This window comes from Saccopteryx leptura, chromosome 8 (assembly GCF_036850995.1).
Source record: "Saccopteryx leptura isolate mSacLep1 chromosome 8, mSacLep1_pri_phased_curated, whole genome shotgun sequence".
Classification (NCBI taxonomy): domain Eukaryota; kingdom Metazoa; phylum Chordata; class Mammalia; order Chiroptera; family Emballonuridae; genus Saccopteryx; species Saccopteryx leptura.
Genome location: NC_089510.1, coordinates 50,980,059 through 50,998,006, shown reverse-complemented (window position 1 = coordinate 50,998,006; position 17,948 = coordinate 50,980,059). Strand labels below are relative to the sequence as shown.

Below are 17,948 nucleotides of genomic sequence, written 5' to 3'. Positions count from 1 at the left end.
AAAGTCATTCAGTAGGGCAAGGTTAGTCTTTTTAAGGGTGGCTGAACAATTGGCTATTAATATATAAAGAAAAGAAATTTGATCTATACCTCTTACCATATACAAAAATTAATTTAAAATGGATAATAGACATAAATGTAAAACTTAAACTGAAAAACTTTTTGAATAAAACTAGTAGAAACTATAATGACTTGGGTTGAACAAACTTCTTAATTATGACTCTAAAAGTAAAATTTATAAAAGAATTTGATAAATTAGACCATTGAATTTTTAAATGCGCTCTTCAAAAAACATTGTTTTAAAAAATGAAAAAGACAAGAGACAGGCTGGTAGAAAATATTTGCAAAACTTATATCTTAAGTACTTGTATGTGGGTGGAGCGCAGAGTGCGTTCCTAGCAGCTGTGGCTGATGCAATACTGTGGGGATACTCCAGCTCCCAGAACCCTCCTGGGCATACCCAGGGAGGGAGCTCGCCCGCTATAAGAAAGTGACTCAGCGCTGACCATGCAGCTCCCTGATCTTTTTAGCCATTGGCTATGAAGGACACGCTGTAACACCCTATAGGCTGAACCTGTGTATATAAGCTAGCTTACTTCCTGAATAAAGTGGATCTGCATCACTGAACCTGGTCCCCAGAGTCTGGTCTTTGCGTCTCTGTCATCCTCACCCCCGGCAGGACTTGTCCACACTTGTATCCAGAATATATAAAGAATTCTCCAAAATTAATAATAAAATGTTTGAAAATGGGCAAAAGATCTGAACAGATAGTTCATGAAAGAAGATATGTAGATGGCAAATGAGCACATGAAAAGGTGGTCAGCAACATTAGTAATTAGGAAGATTTCACTACACACTTATTAAATGACTAAAGTTTGGCCTGACCAGGCAGTAGCGCAGTGTATAGAGCATTGGACTGGGATGTGGTTGACCCAGGTTTGAAACCCTGAATTTGTCAGCTTGAGCACAGGCTCGCCAGCTTGAGTGCGGAGTCGCTGGCTTGAGCGTGGGATCATAGACCTGACCCCACGGTTGCTAGTTTGAGCCCAAAGGTTGCTGGCTTGAGCATGGGGTCACTTGCTCTTAGAAACCCCCCCTCCCCCGTCAAGGCACATATGAGAGCAGTTAAGGTGCCGCAATGAAGAATTGATGCTTCTCATCTCCCATCCTGTGTGTCTGTCCCTCTCTTTGACTCACTCTCTGTCAAAAAAAATTTTTTTTAATAAAAAAGAAAATGGACAAATGATCTGAACAGATACTTCATGAAAGAAGATATGTGGATGGCAAATGAGCACATGAAAAGGTAGTCAGCAACATTAAAAATGAGGAAGATTTCACTCCACACTTATTAAATGACTAAAATTTAAAACCATGACTGACCCAGCTGTTAAAGACATGGAAGAACTCATCCACTGCTGGTGGGAGTGGTAAAATATACAATCAATCACTTTATATAATTGGGCAGTTTCTTTTTTATTCTTTAAATTTTTATTTAGAAAGTTGAATTTAACAGGGTGACATTGATCAATAAGAGTACATAGGTTTCAGGTAAACATTTCTATAGCATTTCAACTGTTGATTATGTTGTAGACCCATCACCCAAAGTCAAATCATTTTTAGTCATTGTATATTTGTCCCTCTTACTTCCTTCCACATAACCTCCTCTACCAAATCTCCTCTCTCTGGTAACCACTTCACTTTTATCTATATCCATGAGTCTCAGTTTTATATCCCACCTATGTGTGAAATCATACAGTTCTTAGCTTTTCCTGATTTACTTATTTCACTCAGTATAATGTTCTCAAGGTCCATCTACAATATGTTGTTGAAAATGGTAATATGTCATCATTTCTTATGGCTGAGTAGTATTTCATGGTATATATGTATCACATCTTTATCCAATCCTCTATTGAAGGACACTTTGGTGGTTTCCATGTCTTGGTCACTGTGAATAATGCTGTGATGAACATGGAACTGCATGTGTCTTTATGTACCAATGTTTTTGAGTTTTGGGGGTAGATGCCCAGTAGAGGGATTGCTGGGTCATATGGTAGTTCTGTCCTTAATTTTTTGAGAAACCACCATACTTCCATAATGGTCGGACTAGTTTACATTCCCACCAGTAGTGAATGAGGGTTTCTTTTTCTCCAGATCCTCTCCAACCTGTCTTGTTAATAATAACAAGGCCAATCTAACAGGTGTGAAGAGGTACCTCACTGTAGTTTTTTTGTTTTTGGTTTTTGGTTTTTTTGTATTTTTTCTGAAGCTGGAAACAGGGAGAGACAGTCAGACAGACTCCCGCATGCGCCCGACCGGGATCCACCTGGCACGCCCACCAGGGGCAACGCTCTGCCCACTAGGGGGCGATGCTCTGCCCCTCCAGGGCATCGCTCTGCAGCGACCAGAGCCACTCTAGCGCCTGGGGCAGAGGCCAAGGAGCCATCCCTAGCGCCTGGGCCATCTTTGCTCCAATGGAGCCTTGGCTGCGGGAGGGGAAGAGAGAGACAGAGAGGAAGGAGGGGGTGGTGGAGAAGCAAATGGGCGCTTCTCCTATGTGCCCTGGCCGGGAATTGAACCCTGGTCCCCCGCACACCAGGCCGACGCTCTATCGCTGAGTCAGCCGGCCAGGGCCTCTCACTGTAGTTTTGATTTGCATTTCTCAGATAGCTAGTGAAGATGAGCATCTTTTCATATGACTATTGGCCATTTGTATGTCTTCTTGGGAGAAGTGTCTGTTTGGGTCCTCTCTCTATTTTTTAATTGTATTGTTTGCTTGTTTGTTGCTGTCCTTAGTGAGTTCTTTGTATATTTTGGATATTAACTCTTTATCGGAGCTGTTGTTTGCATATACCATATTTCCACATGTATAACGCACCATTTTTTGAAAAATTTGGGTTCTAAAAACTGAGTATGTCTTATACAGTGGTTGTAGATTTTTTTAACTTGACTTTTTCTCTTTTTTGCACGGATGAGTAGTTGTATGAATTTTAGGATGAATAAAACTTGAGTTCAATAACTTTATGTAATACTTTTTTTTTCAAATTTCGGGCCCCCAAATTAAGGTGCATCCTTATACGTGGGAGCGTCTTATACATGGGGAATTATGGTATCATCTCCCATTTAGTTGACTGCCTGTTTGTTTTGTTGTCAGTTTCTGTTGCTGTGCAGAAGCTTTTCAGTTTGACATAGTCCTGTTCATTTATTTATTTATTGTTTGTTTGTTTGTTTTTTGTATTTTTCTGAAGCTGGAAACGGGGAGAGACAGTCAGACAGACTCCCGCATGCGCCCGACCGGGATCCACCCGGCACGCCCACCAGGGGCGACGCTCTGCCCACCAGGGGGCGATGCTCTGCCCCTCCGGGGCGTCGTCGCTCTGCCACGACCAGAGCCACTCTAGCGCCTGGGGCAGAGGCCAAGGAGCCATCCCCAGCGCCCGGGCCATCTTTGCTCCAACGGAGCCTTGGCTGCGGGAGGGGAAGAGAGAGACAGAGAGGAAGGAGGGGGGGGTGGAGAGGCAAATGGGTGCTTCTCCTATGTGCCCTGGCCGGGAATCGAACCCAGGTCCCCTGCACGCCAGGCCGATGCTCTACCGCTGAGCCAACTGGCCAGGGCCATTTATTTTTGCCTTTACCCCTTGCCTTTGGGGTCAAATTCATAAATTGTTCTCTAAGGCCAAGGGATGTGAGTTCAGTACCTGTTTTCTTCTATGTACTTTATTGTTTCAGATCTTATATTTAGGTCTTTGATCCATTTTGAATTACTTTTTGTGAAGGAGAACAAACTGTAGTCAAGTTTCATTCTTTTGCATGTGACTTTTCAATTTTCCCAGCACCATTTATTGAAGAGGCTTTCTTTTCTCCCATTGTGTGTTTTCTTGGCTCCTTTGTTGAAAATGATTTGTTCATATATATGTGGTTTAATTTCTGGGCTCTCGATTTTGTTCCATTGGTCTGTATGTCTGTTTTTCTGCCAGTGCCATGCTGTTTTGATTATTGTGGCTCTGATATTTTGGCACTTTCTTAACAGACATACACACACATCAATTTTACCTATTCAATCCATTCCTAGGTTTTTGCCCAAGAATAATGAAAGCATATGTCCATACAAAGGCTTGTACACAAATGTTCATAGCAGCTTTATTTGTAATAGCTAAAGGCTAGAAACGACCCAACTTTTCCCTGCGGGTGAGTAACCCGTGGTGTGTCTATACAATAGATTATTACTCAGTGATAAACAAATGACTTTTTCATATATGTGATGACACAGATGAATATCAAAATTATTATACCCAATGAAAGAAGCTAGGCCAAAAAATTACATACTGTATGTTTTATTTGCATAAAATTCTAGAAAACATTGACTGTAGTGACAAAAAGTAGATCAATGGTTGTACACCCCTAGAAAATCACATATTCCCAAGTGAGGTGAGTATTAAAGACACCCAGTAATCCCTTTTGTCTATTTCTAAGTTTTATATTTTTATGACATATGCAGGATAAGGTTCTTAGTGTAATAAAGAAAAAACCAAAGAATAGACAAATATCCTTCTCTATTAAGTGTGTGATAATTGAATTCCTGTAGTATTTTTATCTTCTTGTCTGAAGATAGGGTACCAGGGAGGGCTTGAAGAAAAGGACTATAGTAAAGCACAAGGAAACTTTGGGGGAGTGATGGATATGTTCATTATCTTGATTATGGTAGTGAAACAAGTCAAAATTTATCAAATTGTACACTTTATGTGCAGTTTGTTATATATCAGTTAAACTTACTAGAGCTGTTAAAAAATTAGAGAACTTGGTGAATGTTTTGATATGAGATGAAATAAAAGATGGATTCAGGTATGACACCAGAGTTTTGGTGTTAAATTGGATAATTAGATAGTGGTATAACCACCAAAGAATATGTAAGGAGTTGGTTTGGGGAGACAGATGACGAATTCGGTATGGGTCATGTTGAACAGAGATATGTTCATCGGCAGGGAAATAAGAGTCTTTAAACTATCATTGTATTTAAAGACTTCATTTTCTAAATGCAAGACTCCAATATCATGTTATAATACCTAGCATAGATTCAGTTATTTTAACTCATTCAGATTCCTTTTCCATTTAGTGGCATTTCATGCGGTCACGTAAACAAACTTGGTTGTTTTTGTTTTCAATGAGTTTATATTCAATATTATTTTGTCAGTTTCAGATATATAGCATAGTGGTTAGACAATCATGTACTTTATAAAGTATGGTCCCCCTAGTATTTCAAGTACCCATCTGGCTCCATACATAGTTATTACGATATTAATGACTGTATTCCCTATGCATTCACATCTCTGAGACTATTCTGTAACTATCAATTTATACTTCTTAAATCCCTCACCTTTTCGCCTAGTCCCCCACCTCCCTCCCTTCTATCAACCCTCAGTCTGTTCTTTGTATCTATGAATCTGTTTCTATTTTATTTTGTTCTTTAGATTCCATGTATAAGTGAAATCATATGGTATTTGTTTTTCTCTGACTTATTTTATTTAGCGTAATACTCTCTAGGTCCATCCATGCTATCACAAGAGGTAAGATTTCATTCTTTTATATGGCCGAGTAGTATTCCATTTGCATATGCAAATGTTTATAGCAGCTTTATTTGAGATGGCCAAAGACAAGATGACTCAAATATCCATTATAGGTGAGTAGATAGACTTACTTCTGGAAGAGATCTGGACTAGAGTTATAGATGTATGAGTAATCAACCTACAAATGACGGTTAAAAACATGAGAACATGAGCTCAATGGGAAATATACTATAAATAGAGTGATAAAGGAAATTGGCTGAAAATGAAATCCTGGGTAATAACCTTTATACTGGAAAAGGGTAGCCAGTGAAGACTGAGGTAGAACGGTCAGAAGTTTCTGAGTGGAGGAGGATCTGGAGGAATATTGTATCACGGAAGTTGAATGGGTACATACTTAGATACAACTTTGCTTTTTCTACTGCAAAAAAGTCGTTTATATTGTTATTGAATAAGAATCTTTTGCTCTCAGATAAACATCATTGCTATTATTTGTTTTCTACAAGTCAACCTCTACTTTTACAGAATTGCAAAATATCCAAACAGTAGTGAGTAGAAATCTTCCCACCTCATTAATGAGTATGTGATTTTTAGGGGTAATGTGAGTAAAAAGACTCCCAGTCTTCTCTCTTGACTATTTCTGTATTTTTTGTATTTGGATTTTTTTTTTTCTGAAGCTGGAAACGGGGAGAGACATTCAGACAGACTCCCGCATGCGCCCGACTGGGATCCACCCGGCACGCCCACCAGGGGGCGACGCTCTGCCCACCAGGGGGCGATGCTCTGCCCCTCCGGGGCATCGCGACCAGAGCCACTCCAGCCCCTGGGGCAGAGGCCAAGGAGCCATCCCCAGCGCCCGGGCCATCTTTGCTCCAATGGAGCCTTGGCTGTGGGAGGGGAAGAGAGAGAGAGGAAGGAGGGGGTGGGATGGAGAAGCAAATGGGCGCTTCTCCTATGTGCCCTGGCCGGGAATCAAACCCGGGTCCCCTGCACGCCAGGCTAACGTTCTACCGCTGAGCCAACCGGCCAGGGCCTCTCTTGACTATTTCTAAATTTCAGATAATTTTTCGTGACATTAGTACTGCAAGATAAGGTTGATAGTGTAATGAAAGAAATACCAAAGGAAACATAAGTTTCTTCTATAAAAAGGACATGATAATTGAATTCCTACAGCATTTTTGTCTTCATACATCACTAAACAATTATGTACTATTGTCTTGTGGTTTTCTTCTTATTGTTGCCTTGAACCTTTTGAATAACCTTTTGAATATTTTGCACATTTATCTTTACTCCACAATTTGATTGTAGGTTTTTCTGAGGAGAGGGCCTTTGGCTACTTTGTATTCCTCATTTTACCTAGCATGGTGTCTTATACACAGTATGAATTCAGTAAATATTAATTGACTTAATTGTTCTGCATTCTTGGAACTAAGCTATACATTTTTAAAAATGCTTATCTTCTTGGACCAGGCCAGAGTCAGCCACAGGTTGCTGACATTTTGTTTAATTTGTTGTAATATCTATGTACAGTTAGTAATTGTCCATTTTCTTTTTGTTTTATTCTATTAGTGGTGATTTACTCAGAATAGAAGCAAAAACCCTGCACTCAATTTTAGATGAAGTTATTTTCAAGCTTTTATCAACTCCTAGTCCAGTCCTAAGAAGTATTGCTACAAAGCTCCTACTGTTGATGGCAGAATCCCATCAGGAAATTTTGATTTTACTAAGACTAAGTGCCTGCTACAAAGGTAGTACATATATCCTTTCTTTTTTTTAGATTTGAAAAATTAACATTTTTATTGTTGGTTTATGGAAAACTATTTCTATGTTTTGAAAAAGTCAGTAACTATGCCTGATCTGTGGTGGTGCAGTGGATAAAGTGTCGACTTGTAATGCTGAGATCTCCGGTTTGAAACCCTGGCTTCCCTGATCAAGGCACATATGGGAGTTGATGCTTCCTGCTCCTCCCCTCCTTCTCTCTTTCTCTCTCTCTTTCTGTCTTTCCTTTCTAAAATGAATAAATAAAATCTTAAAGAGAAAAAAAGAAAAAGTCAGTAACTGAAATGTGCAGATAAAATCATATCACAACAGATAAGCAGGAAAAAGTCTTTAGTTAAGCAAGCAATCTTCGTGTCTCAACAGATGGCGTTTGGTACATTATTGAGTTTACAATGAAGATTTACTCCCTCTCTGATGAAAAGGTTGTGTATTGAATATACCATATATTGTTATAAAATTATGACCAGAAAGATCTGTGACCTTACCAGGTCAAGCTTTACTGGAGAAAATAGAGCTGTGTTTGACTGGTTGATAACCCTTTTGATCGTTATATCAATTAATAATTACTATTTAACTCCTTCACTGTCTTTCCTCAAAAACAGAACATCTCTCTGACTTCTAAATCAAATGTATATGTGAATAAAAAGTCAAAACATTTAAACTAGAAATGGCTCAGTAGTTTACTATTCCCATATAATAGCTTCACTTAATTGAACATTTACTCTGTCTGATACTATTCTACATACTTTACATACATTAAAATATTTAATCCTCATAGTAACCCTTTGAGATATTTACTCTTTATAGTAAAGGGAACAGAAACATGAAAAATAAGGTAATTTATTCAAGATCACATAGCTTTTTTTCAATTGCCAAGCAAAATTATATGTTAGCTTTGTTTTAATTTTTTGCTAGCCAGAGCCATGAATTCATTACAGTATATTTTCTTATTCAACATGGTGAGGAGCCTGAGCAGGTGGTGGCACAATGGATGAAGCATCGGCCTCAGAGGACCCAGGTTTGAAACCCTGAGGTCTCTGGCTTGAGCACAGGGTTGCTAGTTTGAGCATGAGATCGTAGACATGGTCTCCTGGTCACTGGCTTGATCCCAGAGGTTGCTGGCTTGAAACCCAAGGTCTCTGGTTTGAGCCTAAGGTCGCTGGCTTGAGCAAGGGATCATTGTCTCGGGTGGAGCCCCCTGCTCAAAGCACATAGGAGAAAGCAATCATTGAACAACTAAGATGCCACGAAGAAGAATTGATCCTTCTCATCTTTCTCCCTTTCTGTCTGTGTCTGTCTGTCTATAAGTCTCTCTTGCTAAAAAAAAAAAAAGAAAACATGATGAGGAAATGAGTCTAGTTTATTAAATATACTTATTTATATAGGTTTGCATTATGTGAAAATTTTAAAAGATTATAATGTGACACATTTAATACAAAAACTATTACAGTGGCCTTTTATTTATTTATTTTTTTATTAATTTAAAAAAGAGAGCGAGAAGCATCAATTCATTGTTCCATTTAGTTATGCATTCATTGGTTGCTTATTATATGTGCCCTGACTGGGGATCAGGTTATGACCATGGCACACTGGGATGACGCTGTATCCACTGAGCCACTATCCAGGGCCCCTTTTATAATGCTGGCACTTTAGTAACTTGCCTCATACCATTACTGTGAACACTTTATTTTGTTACAAGGAGAGAGAGAGAGAAAGAGAGATAGAGAAACAATGCTAGTAATAAAACCCTCTAGTTTATATTGTGCCAGATGTACATTTCTTAAGTCTGTACTTAGACTTCTTTAAAAATGTGAGTGTTCCAACACAGTTCATTTTAAAGGAATTTCACCTTAACCATCCTTTCTACTTCTTCAGTCTCAAAGAGAGTATATATGATAGATTATGGAAAGATTCATATGGTGGCTTTGCCAATTGTACTCTCCAAAACTATTGTAGCTTACTTATGCTGAATACATACATTATAATACATCATTTCAACATGCCTTTTAAACTGTATTTACTTTGTCCCTTATACTAGTACTATGTTTTATGTTGGAATGAAAATGCAGTATTGTAGCCTGACCTGTGTGGCGCAGTGGATAAAACATTGACCTGGAATATTGAGGTCGCTGGTTGGAAGGATACATATGAGAAGCAACTACTATGAGTTGATGCTTCCCACTCCTCCCCCTTTCTCTCTCTCCTCTCTTAAAAATCAATAAATAAAATCTTTTTAAAAAAAAGAAAATATGCAGTATTTTAGTGTTATAGCACTTCTATAATATTTGCTCAGGAACCTATTGATCTTCCCAAGTTATTAGCACCACTGTGTATTTTTATTTAGTAGTAACTAATTAATGATGAATAATAACCTGCTTAAGTGTTTCCCGGGTAGGCATTTCTCAGTATGTATTCATTATCTTTTTAAAAATGTTTCAATTTAAGGTTTTTATATTCAAATAGAAATAAATTAGGTATATACTCTTTGACTTAGCATAATGATTCCACTCCCTCTTTTTAATTCAAGACATTAGCTAGACAGATTTTGCATCAGAATGCACAAGGACCCTTAAGGACATGGGGCACATAAGAACTCTTAGGACAGAGGAGTATCCTAAAGACATCAATCTAGAAGTCTGAGGGAAGGAAAAAGAAGAATCATGTGATTAATCTTGTTGTGTTCATGTATTTCTAAATCAGCCTGTAACTTCAAATTAATATTAATTGAGTAACAAAATTGTATTTTATTATTAATAGTTGTATCTTTGTTATTCCATTTCAGGACTCAGAAGTCTACTGAATAAAAAAGAGCCTGGGACAGAGTTTTGTCCAGAATTTAGACAGCTCATTGGCCTTTTAAGCCCTAGAGTCTATCAGGAAGTAGAAGAAGAGGTATTAAATTATAAAAATAATTACGATATTTGCTAACATTTCAGTAAATGTTTTCATTTCAAAGTATTGGAGTGATGACCTCTTGAATCTTTTATTTGCTCTCCCTTTTTGTTAGTTATTCCCCCTAAGATCCACAGCAGCCATAGTTTGATGGGGCAAGGGGTTATTTATGGACTGTATTTCAACAGCAGAACCTTTTTTTAAAATTATTTTTAGCCTACGTAGAGTTCTTTATACCTTGAATCGTTGAGTAAGTTAGGCTAGGAATAAGATGCCAAGCAAAGAAGTTAAAGCATTAAATAAGCAGAACTATGAAATATGTGTAAAGGGAGTAGGAAGTAAGATTATTCAGAGAGAATTTGAAGCTCATTACACTGTATCTTGAATACATTCTAGATTTTGCCTAAGTAAATAAACCTAAACATACCTCCTTTGGGAGGTCAGATTTAATATTCTTTGGCCTTTACTGTCCTGGGCCTATAGAAGTGTTGCTTCTTGCCCGATTTATTAGAGATGGGATTAATGCTCCAGGCCTGATTTAAGAAATAAAACTTCTTAGGGGTTAGGGTTTGGGGTTAGTTAGGGTTAGGAAACAAACAAAAAAGAGGTAAAACTTCTGAAACTGTATTTCTTAGAGATGTCTTTAAATTAATTCTGGCATTTAATTTCAGAAACTACATCAAGCAGCTTGTTTGATTCAAGCTTATTGGAAGGGTTTCCAAACGAGAAAGAGATTAAAGAAGCTTCCATCTGCTCTGATTACTTTGCAGAGGAATTTCAGGTAAAAATTTTTGGTGAGAGGAATGGTAACCTGAGAGGGTTAGATACATCTTATTAGGTACAGCTGAGTAAAAACTCAGGAATTTTGTTTTTCTTTTTCATTTTATAATCTGTTTCTTTTATTCTTACTTTCATTGTTTTATACATTTCTGGGTACCAGCACTCTAGTAACAAGATGTACTTTCAAAGCAAAGGACATAATATAAGACAGGAATCTAATGTAACAAATACACAATGTTATTCACTTAATAAGATGTTTTTGTGAGCCAAACCCAGAGAAGAAGCCAGTGATCATGACCTTTTAAAACCCTTAAAATCAAAAGTTGCCATAATTGTTTATATGTAATTCTGATTAAAACATGTATGTGTATTTAAGTATGTTAACCTGATTTTCTTCAATAAGGTGTGGATAGTTATGGTTATTGAGATATGATGTGGTTGTCATCTACCTCTATTTCAAATGAAATACTGAAGACATGGCCCAGTTTTGTTTTGTTTTGGTTTGTTTAGAATCCCTTCTATGTTATTAGAAACAAGAACAATAATTTCACCAGTATGAAGTAATACAATACAAGTAAGTTTGACACTCTTTTGATGGTTGTACATTGCAGACTTGTTGGATCCAAAGAATCCAAATGTGAAATAATTATCATCCAGTCCCTGATGAGTCACTTAAGTCCTGCTTAAATAGCTGAAAGCTTCCACCAGAGGAAGAGTTGCTATTGCTCCTGGTTGGCTTTGTGTTTTCTTTCAGTGCTCTGGAGAACTTTGTACTTGGGCATCTTTGTTGTGTCAGGCTGCTGGACAGGAGTTGATGCTCAAAGCACCGCTGACCAAGGCTGCTTTATTAAAGCTCACTGGGCTCCCATCAGTCACAAAGTGACAGATTCAGCCTGTGAAGGGTCTGCCGGTGGGACATGGCCCAGTTTTTAGTATGACTAATTCATCTAGATTCTTAGAGGCAATAAAAAGAACACACGTACAAATGACTTGGTTCCTAGATCATTTATGATAAAGTAGAGCCACCCCAAAGGTCATTTCTCATGCAGCCTAGCTTAAAGCTAAATTTTAGTCTACTAAAGTGAAACTTACATGTTCTAGAAGCAGTTGGTTTTAATTGAAACTATTCTTTTAATAACTGCAACCGCATTTCTCAGTTTAAAAAATATTTTTAAAATAGTGAACTAAAATTTAGGTTTAAGTTAGACTGCATGAGAAATGCATTCTTTATCATAACTGACTTTTTTATAAAATGACCTGAGTGTGTGTGTGTGTGTGTGTGTGTGTGTGTGTGTGTGTGTGTGTTCATGTGTTCCATTGCCTGTACAAATCTGGATGGGTTAGTGGCAGGTATTGAAGCCATTCAGGCTGACTGGATCCTTAGTAAATGTTCCTTTTATTGATGAAAGTTTCCCTCAGAGAAGACTTAAATATAGGGTATTAGTATTATTGGGCATGGATTTTATTGGTAGCAACAAAACAAAAAAACAAAACACATTAATTCTTTAAACATATTTCAATTAATGTATGCCAGAGGCTATGCCAGATATTGGGAAAGCTAAATAGACTTTAGTTTGAATCTCATCTCGGCAATTTATAGGCTAAATAACTTTAGACAAATTGCCCCACCTCTTTCATCCTCAAATTTCCCATTTATAAAATGGGGTTAATTATCTGTGTACCTCACATGATTAATATAAAGTATTTTTTAGTATATTACTAGACATTTAGAAAATGGTAGGGGAAATCCATATGACATATTTTTTCTTTGAAGATTGCAAATCTAGTTAGACAAATGAATCTGTTTGATAGTCCTGGTGAGAGGCAAATATAGTCCATTCCAGAATTGCTCAGAATTTATTGTCTATCTAAAAAGCTCCTTAAAAAAAGTTGTAAAAGGATTTTTTTGGTCAAGTAAAGTAGGGAAATGATGAATGCTTTGAGAGTCACAACGTATATGCTTCTGTTCAGGAGTCTGAGATGTTATTAGTGTAAATACCTTTACCTTGTGTGATGCACTCACAGTAGTTATTTCTTATGAATTCTACCTGCTATTATTCTCAGCTATTATCTTCTTACACTTAAAGGTACCCATACATGGATTCAGACCTTTAATGTTTAGTCTCACAATTCCTTTTTCTTGCATTATTAAAATCTTTATTTAAAAGTATCCCAGGATTACAAATTTTGTCTACTTAGAAGTATGTTTTTAGAATCTAATTCATATTACACTATTTTAAAATAGAAAATTTTCATTGCTTTATGTAACCAAACCATATCGGTTGTAAATATTTTTATTTTTTTTTAAATTAGCTTTTAAGCCAAAATTATTTAAATCACACATTATAATGAATTTGTTTCCAGTATTTTGGGTTTGAAGTTTTAGGACTGACTGCAGTATAGTTTTAACTTTTGGGTTCTATTTAACTTTTAATTTCAAGTTTGCTTCAGGCTTCACCTTTCCTCATCTATTTAGTTGCAACAGTTTATGCAAATATCTCTTGCTTCCTTTACAGCTGGGCTTTATGCAAAGGTTATTTCTGTCACTTTGCGGTCAGGTTGTTATCTCATAGTAATTTCTTCTTCCCTTGTTTTTGGGGGGAGGGACTGCCCACCACTCACAATTATGGGTTCAGATTCATCAGAACTCTTAACATTCAGCAAGAGGCACTTTTTCATAGACAACCTTGCTAAAGCACTTTCTTGAAGATTTTCTTTTTCACTTAATCATTTTCCATGGTCAGAAACTTTATATTTTGTTCAGTACCTTTTTCTCAACTTTGTTTTCTGTAGCAGCTAATAACTGCTCCAGTTACATTCATGAAACATCGCAATTTACCTATTTCTATCCTGCTGCTGATATTTAGGCGTTTTAAATATACATCTTTAACTTTGTAAGAAAATAAAACAATTTTTTCTCCTACCCATCTCAGGTTCATTGGCTGTGGCCCTGCAAATTAGACTAATAGAAAAAATAACAGATTAACAAGAGAAAACAGTTTATTCACTCATGCAGTGCATATCACTCAGAAGAAACCTCACATAATGAGTAACTCAAAGGGTTGCTTAGAACTTGGGCTTATAAAGATTTTTTTTTTTTTAAACAGAGACAGAGAGAGAGTCAGAGAGAGGGATAGACAGGGACAGACAGACAGGAACAGAGAGATGAGAAGCATCAATCATCAGTTTTTCGTTGCGCGTTGCAACTTCTTAGTTGTTCATTGATTGCTTTCTCATATGTGCCTTGACTGCGGGCCTTCAGCAGACTGAGTAACCCCTTGCTGGAGCGCTCAAGCTGGCGACCTCGGGGTCTCGAACCTGGGTCCTTCCACATCCCAGTCCAATGCTCTATCCACTGTGCCACCACCTGTTCAGGCAAGATTTTTAACAAATATTAATAAATTTGGAGAGCAGTGACAGTTACAAAGAAAGGCATTTTATTTTAGGCTTCCAGGGGCAGCAAACTGTCGGAAGGTAAATATTTTGGGATAAATTAATGGAAGATAGGGGTTATTTGTGCAGGTCTGTCTTGACACCAACTTTCCATCTTCTACATGACCATAAAACTTCCTTAGGATGTGAGGATTTATGGCTCTCCTCATTTCACAGACCTTTTTCTTTTAGTCCAGTAAGGGTAGCTCCTGAAAATCTTTCTGCATTTGCTGATTTTCATTTGCCTCCAACTCAAAATAATCTTTATGCCATAATGGCATATTTTCCTACCTTTTTTTAACTATTCCTTGAAACTGAGCTCCATAAGGACAGAATTGCTTCTCTCCTCTGTTAGGACATTAGTACCAGGTAGCAATTACTCAGTGAAATTGAATTAATGAACTGAGCCCATCAACTACTTTGCCATCAATTCATATTGTACTTGCCAGATACATACTTATTTTTTCCACAAGAAAGAAATTCCTGGAAAATTTCTAATGTCTTGTCAGCAGATAGTTTGGTCAACTCCCTCCTTGATGGCAAAGATTCATGTTAATTAAATGTAAGTCATGGATTATACTTATGTAAATTAATTTAAGAATATGATATCCAATCACTCATTTCCTTTTCAGAAGTACAATTCAAATGCCAGATGGTCACATGACTACTACTGCAATTAAATTAATGGTGTTTTAATTTTTGAGTGATTAGTAATTATAGACACTCTCACCCACAGAATAACTAGAATGTTTCTGGGGGAGGCATCCACAATCCTAGTATATGTTTTAAAATGTGAAATTAAAGCATATAAATTTAGAAACACATATTTACAATTTAGTCATTATTTCAATCACCAAACCTTACTTTTCTCTCTTGCTGGTTTATATTTTATTTCCACCTGCATGCTTCATAGCCTTATGGTTTAGCCATATTTTATAGTCTGTATAACTAAGCTTTTTCCCAAACTCAGGGTTTTTTTGACAGATTAAATGCCCTCATGATGCAGTTTTAATGATTACTATGTTTAGTATATTAAAAATAATGGTAATGTGTCTGAGGTCGCCTGCTTGAGCGCAGGCTCATCTGGTTTGAGCAGAGCTCACCAGCTTGGACCCAAGGTCGCTGGCTTGAACAAGGGGTCACTTGGTCTGCTGTAGCCCCCTGGTCAAGGCACATGTGAGAAAGCAATCAATGAACGACTAAGGTGTCGCAACAAAAAATTGATGCTTCTCATCCCTCTCCCTTCCTGTCTGTCCCTATCTGTCCCTCTCTCTGTCTCTGACACACACACACACACACACACACACACACACACACACAATAATAATAATAATAATAATGGTAATGCATACTAGGTGTTATAATTTATAATCACTTAGAAGTTAGAAACAAGTGGTTTTTGTTTCATTTTCTTGTTAATGAATTTGAAAAGAGATGCTGTTTAGGGCCTGTTCACTTTTACTCTATAAGTAGGTAAAGAATAAAATGTCTCAGCTTGACCTGTGATGGGGCAGTGGATAAAGCATCGACCTGGAATGCTGAAGTCGCCGGTTCAAAACCCTGCACTTGGTCAAGGCACATATGGGAGTTGATGCTTCCTGCTCCTACCCCCTTTCTCTCACACACACACACACTCTCCTCTCTAAAATTAATAAATAAAAAATAAAAATAAAAAAAAGAAGAAAAATGAAATTTAAAAAAAGAAGAAAATGTCTTTATATGCATACTGTACAACCCAGAAGTTTTGGAGGGGGTGTTCCATAGGAGAGGCAAGTTTCCATCAGCTACTGGGAAGGGAAAGAAAAGGTTCTTACTTGATCTCTCAGGAAGAGGAAGAGATACTTAGAAACTATTCAGCTCACCCTACAACCTCTGGAGAACCCCTTTTTACACACACATACTTCAGGTCTTCACTATCTTTGATAATAGTGATAAGAAAGGTTTTTTTTTTAATTTTCATTGAATTTATTGGGGTGAAATTGGTTAATAAATTTGCATAGGTTTCAAGTATACAATTCTATAATATATCATCTGTATATTGTGTTATGTGTTCATCACTCAAAGTCAGATATCCTTCCATCACCATTTATCTGCTTTTACCCTCTTTTACCTGCCCCCAACCCCCTTTCCCTCTGGTATACAGTACTGTTGTCTGTGTCTTTGTTTAGGTTATTTTGTTTATTTTGCTTAATCCCTTGACTTCCCAGCTTCCCTCTCCTCTGACAGCTCTTAGTCTGTTCTCTATATATATGCATGTTTCTATTTTGTGTGTTTATTTTATTCATTAGTAGTTTTTTTTTGTTTGTTTTTTTAATTTTTTTTTTTTAAGATTTTATTTATTCATTTTAGGGAAGGGGGGAGAAAGAGAGAGAGAGAGAGAAGGGGGAGAGGAGCAGGAAGCATCAACTCCCATATGTGCCTTGACCAGGCAAGCCCAGGGTTTCGAACTGGCGACCTCAGCATTCCAGGTCGATGCTTTATCCACTGTGCCACCACAGGTCAGGCCACATTAGTAGTTTTTCTTCTCTACTTTAAAATGCTTCCTTTTATATGCCTAATTGTTTTTGCTTTTCAAAAGAAATTAGATTAAAAATCATTATATCCCTCTTTACACCATTATGAAGTCTCCTATAGCCAAGATACATTTGTTGGCAGTTCAATATAAGAATCTAAGAGAAAGCAAATGTTTTTCAGTGAGATACATGCAGATTAAGTTTGTAGAGATAAAATGAATAATGCATCTTGCTTCTCATTTCTTATTCTCTCTGGTTTTGTTTTCTTTGGTTATCTGAAGGCATTTTGAGTATACTGTACATACCAAATAGTATATAGCAGTGTTTTTTAACCACCGGTCCACAAACCAGTCTACCAGAAATTTTATGTCGGTCTGCAAAAGAGTTAAACCACCTGATGTATGAAGATTATAGACCAAATGATCTTAGTTGAATTTCCTTAAGCTTATTTTTACCTTAGCAATTCCCAACATAATTCTCCTATTTTCACTGGTCCCCAGGTGTAAAAAGGTTGAAATCTACTAGTATATATACTGCTCACAAAAATTAGGGGATATTTCAAAGTGAATATGGAGCAATAAAATATCCCCTAATTCTTGTGAGCAGTATAGTATATATGACTGATACATGTGATCTCCTTACATAGTGATGTAGGAAGCATTTAAAACTGGCTAAAAATGGTTGGGGAGTAAAATTTTGCTGAGTAAAATCAGATAGTATTGAATGCTAATTAAATAAAATTTTGTGGCCACGTATTATAACAATAATATTAATAATTGAGAAACAGGTAAACATGAAGAAAATTAAAATTATTCATAATCACACTATGCAGTGAAGATCCCTGTTGAAATTTTTGTTTTTAATTACTTTTTAAAAGATTTATTTCTTGAAATTAGAGTAGAGAGAGAGAGGAAAGGGGAGGAGCAGGAAGCATCAGCTTGTGGTAGTTGTTTCTTATATATGCTTGACTGGGCAAGTCTGGGGTTTCAAGCCAG

At 37.0% G+C, this 17,948-nt stretch overlaps 1 protein-coding gene across 5 annotated transcripts in view; it reads left to right on the top strand.

Moving 5' to 3' along the window:
* IQCB1 (IQ motif containing B1) overlaps window positions 1–17,948 on the top strand; it is a 70,019-nt gene that overhangs the window by 36,661 nt on the left and 15,410 nt on the right. For all 5 annotated transcript variants that reach the window (XM_066346949.1, XM_066346945.1, XM_066346947.1 and 2 more), the window contains 3 exons: window positions 7,127–7,305; window positions 10,119–10,228; window positions 10,900–11,009. In XM_066346949.1, coding sequence (XP_066203046.1) covers window positions 7,127–7,305; window positions 10,119–10,228; window positions 10,900–11,009 — 399 coding nt within the window. The remainder of the gene's footprint in view (window positions 1–7,126; window positions 7,306–10,118; window positions 10,229–10,899; window positions 11,010–17,948) is intronic.